Consider the following 5194-nt stretch of genomic DNA (forward strand, 5'->3'; position numbering starts at 1 on the left):
TGTGAGCCTTCTACTTTACTCTAGATCCTGTACAGAAGCACAAACATGAGTTGTCGCTCCAGAATCTAGAATCCATAAAGTAGAACAATGAGCAATGGAAAAATACTCATGAACTATCATCATACCTTCCGCTTCCTTCTTCAAGGAACTGAGGTAATCTTTGCAGTTCCTCTTCCAGTGCCCTTCCTTGCCACAATGGAAACATTTTCCTTTGGAAACAACTTTTTCCTTCTTCTTACTTATTGTCTTGGCCCCCTATGGTACTTGTGTGGCCTTTTTCTTGCCTTTCCCCTTCCTAGTCTTACTGGAAGAGGTAACAGCCATCACAGTACCCGTTTTCATGTTGCTTTGTGCCGTAATGAGCATATTCATTAACTCTGCTGGAGTACACTCTATTTTATTCATATAGAAATTTGATATGAAATTTCCATACGAATCTGGAAAAGACTGAAGGATCAAATCAATTTGGAGGTGAGGATTCAACTCATCCCCCAAACCCTTCAACTTCTCTAACAAGGAGATCATTTTGAGAACGTGTTCTCCCACTGATCCTCCCAGAGACATCTTTTCCCTAAATAGTGACTTAGATATCTCATATCTCGCACTCCGACTTTGTTCACCATACAACTCTTGTAGGCGTGTGATGATAGAGTACACGTCAGGCATATTCGCATGTTGACGCTGTAATTCACTACTCATTGAAACAAGCATATAACTCCTAGCGGTGAGATCATCATCTCGCCACTTGGTAAGAGTATCTTGCTCCTCTTGAGTAATATTTTGAGGAACACTTTCCCCTCCATCATCATTAGCAGGCACGGGTACAGGAGCATCCAATACATAAGTAATTTTCTCCAAGTTCAAAATCAGTTTCAAGTTTAAGAGCCAATCATTGAAATTTGGTCCAATTAATTGGTGCTTGTCAAGATTTCTTGTAAGTGGGTGCAATGAAGCCATTTGATGTATCTGCAGAAAATAAATAGATTATTAGATATCTTATTTTCCTTAACTATTTGATTTTGGTCTTTAAATCAAACAGTGCCTCCCACTAAGTTTATCAGATTCCTTACTCCCAATGAAGGAAAATGCGAATTCACGTTGGCATGAATTCCAGTGGGTGTTTGGATTCTTATCAAACTTATTATTCCTCACATAATAGATTCTTGGAATAATAAATTCAATAAGTGGACAATTCTTGTCCAGTACATCTCATGTACGGCCCAAATATTATTTTGGCTCCCAGTCCAATGTACCTCACATAATAGTTTCTTGGCAATTGAACATGGTTAAATTATATCATCACGCTGACAAGTCTGCACAGTTGAATATCGATCCCCTCACATAATAGGTTCTTGGGTCTCAATATTTGTGCATCCCCGTCTCATCAAATGATAAATAGAAATTAAAAAAAATATTTTAACCAGTGTGCAACCCCTATGTATCCATAGCCGGTCAACACACGAATCAAAATGCCCTAATCTCTACCGTGATGGAGAGCCCCGATTAAATTGCCTTAACTTTTAAGGTCTAACCGGTTACAATTTAATTTTATAAATATGGGAGATTTTCGGTCTAATTTTTTAGGTCTCACTTTACACATGCAACGTTTTAATCATCATACATCAACTATGTAAAATAAACATTGCATAAAGTAGTCGATATGGTCATGGACTCAAACATGCATTCTAGGCACGATTCCAGCCATTGGAAACGTATGGTGCATACGTGGGTTGATCGGTGCTGTCGAACACCGATAGATTAGATGAATAATGATTTTAATTTGCAGCAAGGGTGCAACCCAAAGTCGTCTCCCAACGAACCTCAAACGGATCTGTCAAAACAAGACTAAACGGGGGGGGGGGGATTTGGTGAAAAACAGAAAACAAAATAAACATGAAGACAGTAAACCGAGATGCAACCAGTTGCAACCTTTCCTCCCTACCCGGTTATCATCATCCACCATATAAAGAACCTATTTTTCTTTAATCCCCAGATCTAACAAAATATGCTTGACAATCGCCGAAGACTAAATCGAAACAAATATAAAAATCACAGAAGATCTTCTTGATCAATATACAAGTTTCAATTTCTTTTAGCACACAGATCTAAAACCGACATGAACAATCGCCTACTAAGTTTATGTTGTTTCTTGCAAACCAATACCCCAATCGAGCCTATTAGTCAAATCTGCCCAAGTATCATGCATGCATTCGTACGATAGCATAAAATACATACACACTTGAGAAGAAGCAAAGAAACAAAACCATAAGATTAAAGATGAAAACAGATATACAAAAACGTCCAAAGATTCAAACCAGATAAGGAGTATGGCATGCAACCGGTTACAAAATCCTTAGCCTTCCATCTTGACAAGAACAATGGAGAAAAAGGGAAATCGGCTACTATTCACGTGAGAAAAGAAATCTTCCCTAATGGCCTCTTAATGTGTTTAAATAGAGCTTAGGGAGAAAACCCTAGGTTACCGAAACTCCACAGCTGATTTCGAATAGGATAACGTGCGTTCTGGGCTTCGGCCCCTTCATAAAAATTGTGCATCAGGAAGAGTAGATGAATTTGGGATTTTAAATCACTTGATTTGGACATCAGAAGCTCAAGTTATTGCCTTTTAAAGATTCCATATTTGTGCAGAATTCTAATCCAATTAGGATTTGGCCCAACTTTTCGGCCCTAACTTGAAGCAATATTTGGAGGCCCAAACGAACTCGGATTTGGATAAATCATACCATTATGGAAATCCCAAGAAGTCCTCTACAATATCTCTGAAGACATCATTCATGTTCTGAGATTATAACTTGGCCAAAAACTCGAAAGAAGCACAGAAGGTCAAATCTGTCAGCACATTGGTTGCTTCTTTATCTCCAATCTCCTTGTTTCCCTTCTTGCCATCAAAATTCCTCATGACCCAGGAAGCCCTAATCTGTCCAAAATAAGATAAAATAGTGTGAAGCCCAATTCCTATAAAATAAAATAAAACAAAATCAAGATGAATAAAATGACACAACTAACGTGCAAAAAGACTAAATATGAGGGCTAAATAATATGAAAATATGCGCTCTATCATGGGTGCATAAAAAGAAAACTGCTTATAACTATTACAAGCATAACCCGTTTACATAGGGTCTTCGTTTCTTCGATTGTTTCACCTTTAATGACTCTATTCCACGTCGTGCCTCCTCGATTGAATCCTCGTTTTTACATTTGTTATAAACTACTTTTACAATAGAATAAAAACGAAAATAAAATTAAACAATTAATTTTACAACTGTTATCCAAAAACAGCAAATCTCGGCACGCAAGCCATCAAATAAAACAATCCATACATCCACACAACACATACATCATCTATGTAGTGTCCTAAGTCCATGACCAATATCGATATACAACAAGACATTCACAACATGCTATTTAACAATTAAAAGCATATTATAAAATTTATATGATTGTCGAACATGTGTATAACATTTATACCTTAAGTGTTTTTGAATTTTTTTTTTTGAAATTTAATTTGCTAGAAAATATTTAAAATGAATTAAAAAAAAACAAAATGGAAAAGGGGGGGCGCCGCTGCACAAGGCACGCGGCCAAGGGGCATTAACTAGAAAAAATACAAAAGACTTTAACTAGTGAAAAGTCACAAAATACAAAAGACTTTAGGTGGTAAAGCATTCATAAAAATACAAAAGACTTTAGGTGGTAAATCACTCATAAAAATATAAAACAAAGAAAAGTCTTCTACAAGTTGGACTTTTGTTGGGCCTTTGGTTGGTCTTGGACCTTCTATGTGATTAAAATGATTGGACCTTCCTTGTGATTAAAATGCTTGGGCCTTCCTTGTGTTGAATTCATTAAATAGTTGACCCAAGTGCATTTGAAACATCTTTTAGACTCCATAATTAGCCCTTGAATTTAAGCGGCAATAATGGGTCATCCAATGTTTTCGATTTATGCCCCTAATTAATTGTAGAAGTCAACTTCCTCGCTTCATCCTGAAAATAATATGTAATGCGTATAATTATTTATTTTAAGCATAAATATAAAATCAAAATGGGGATATAATTCATTAAGATTTAGAAAATATTGACCCCTCATAACACCTCTGGCTGCGCTTAACCTTGTGCATTTATTTCAAACAAACACATACAAAAATAAACAAAGAAAGAAACAAGCACGTAGGCACAAGGCGTTTATACTCGCCAGTGTACGAGTGTGCGCTGTAACACAATTTAATTTTCTAGGTAAGTCCAGGTCGATTCACTGGGAGATCGTTAATAAAATGAAAATAGAGCCGCGATGTAAATTGGGTTGTCAGGCCAATTCATTTGATTTTAAGTGAACAAAAATGAAGTACTGTAACTGTAAGAAGTCTTGAGTCAAGGCAATGTTCAGTGCCAATTCCATAACTTCCCAACAGATAGATAGGTACCAGAAACATATGTCTAAATTAATTTGAGGTTTTGCTATTAAAATGCATCTCAAGATGATGGTAGTTCTTGGTCTAGCAATCTCCATACATGGCATGAGAGATTCTACGTTAAGCAACTACCATAAATTAAAATACAGTTAATATGCAGTAATCAGATAACCCATTTGGATTTGGATATGATAGCATCTCCAATTTAAGTAACCTCCATACATGGCATGGAGACTCTAAGTTTGGCTTATGCTCCACTCCATATTCAAAAATTCAATGAACGCGCAATACTCAAATTAAATCAGGTTTCTGGTAATGCATTTGAAGTTCGGCTATCTTTGGAAATCTATGGCATTGGACACTGTTCGCGCCTTGGCCCAAGTTTAAGCTTAGCCACACATCTCCAAAGAAAAAATTAAAGAGACAGGAATTAAAGTTCTGGAATGTAAATACTGAAATTGAAATTAAAGAAATGTAGATGAACAATGAATTAAAGTTACAGAATAAAAAGAATAGAAACGAAAATTGCAGAATGTAAGTAACTGAAATGAAGAACACTGGAACAACATGAAGAAATAAAAACTACTGGAATTTAAGAACAAAAGAAAGGAATAGAACAGTGCACTTTTCCCTTTATTTTGGCTAAATGGCGGATGGGGACTCTCCACCGTTTTTCTTGACTGTTAGCTTTGGCCTCTTTATACTCCTCTGGTAACGGATACTTTGAATTTGAATCTCCAGACAACTTCTGATCATTTTCTG

At 36.3% G+C, this 5194-nt stretch overlaps 1 protein-coding gene across 1 annotated transcript; it reads right to left on the reverse strand.

Moving 5' to 3' along the window:
- Positions 1-255: 255 nt before the first annotated feature.
- LOC127787546 (uncharacterized) lies at positions 256-957 on the reverse strand. The gene has a single exon (XM_052315604.1). The coding sequence runs from the start codon at positions 955-957 to the stop codon at positions 256-258; it is 702 nt and encodes a 233-aa protein (XP_052171564.1).
- Positions 958-5194: the final 4237 nt, after the last annotated feature.

Source organism: Diospyros lotus, chromosome 12, assembly GCF_014633365.1.
Source record: "Diospyros lotus cultivar Yz01 chromosome 12, ASM1463336v1, whole genome shotgun sequence".
Taxonomy (NCBI): Eukaryota; Viridiplantae; Streptophyta; class Magnoliopsida; order Ericales; family Ebenaceae; genus Diospyros; species Diospyros lotus.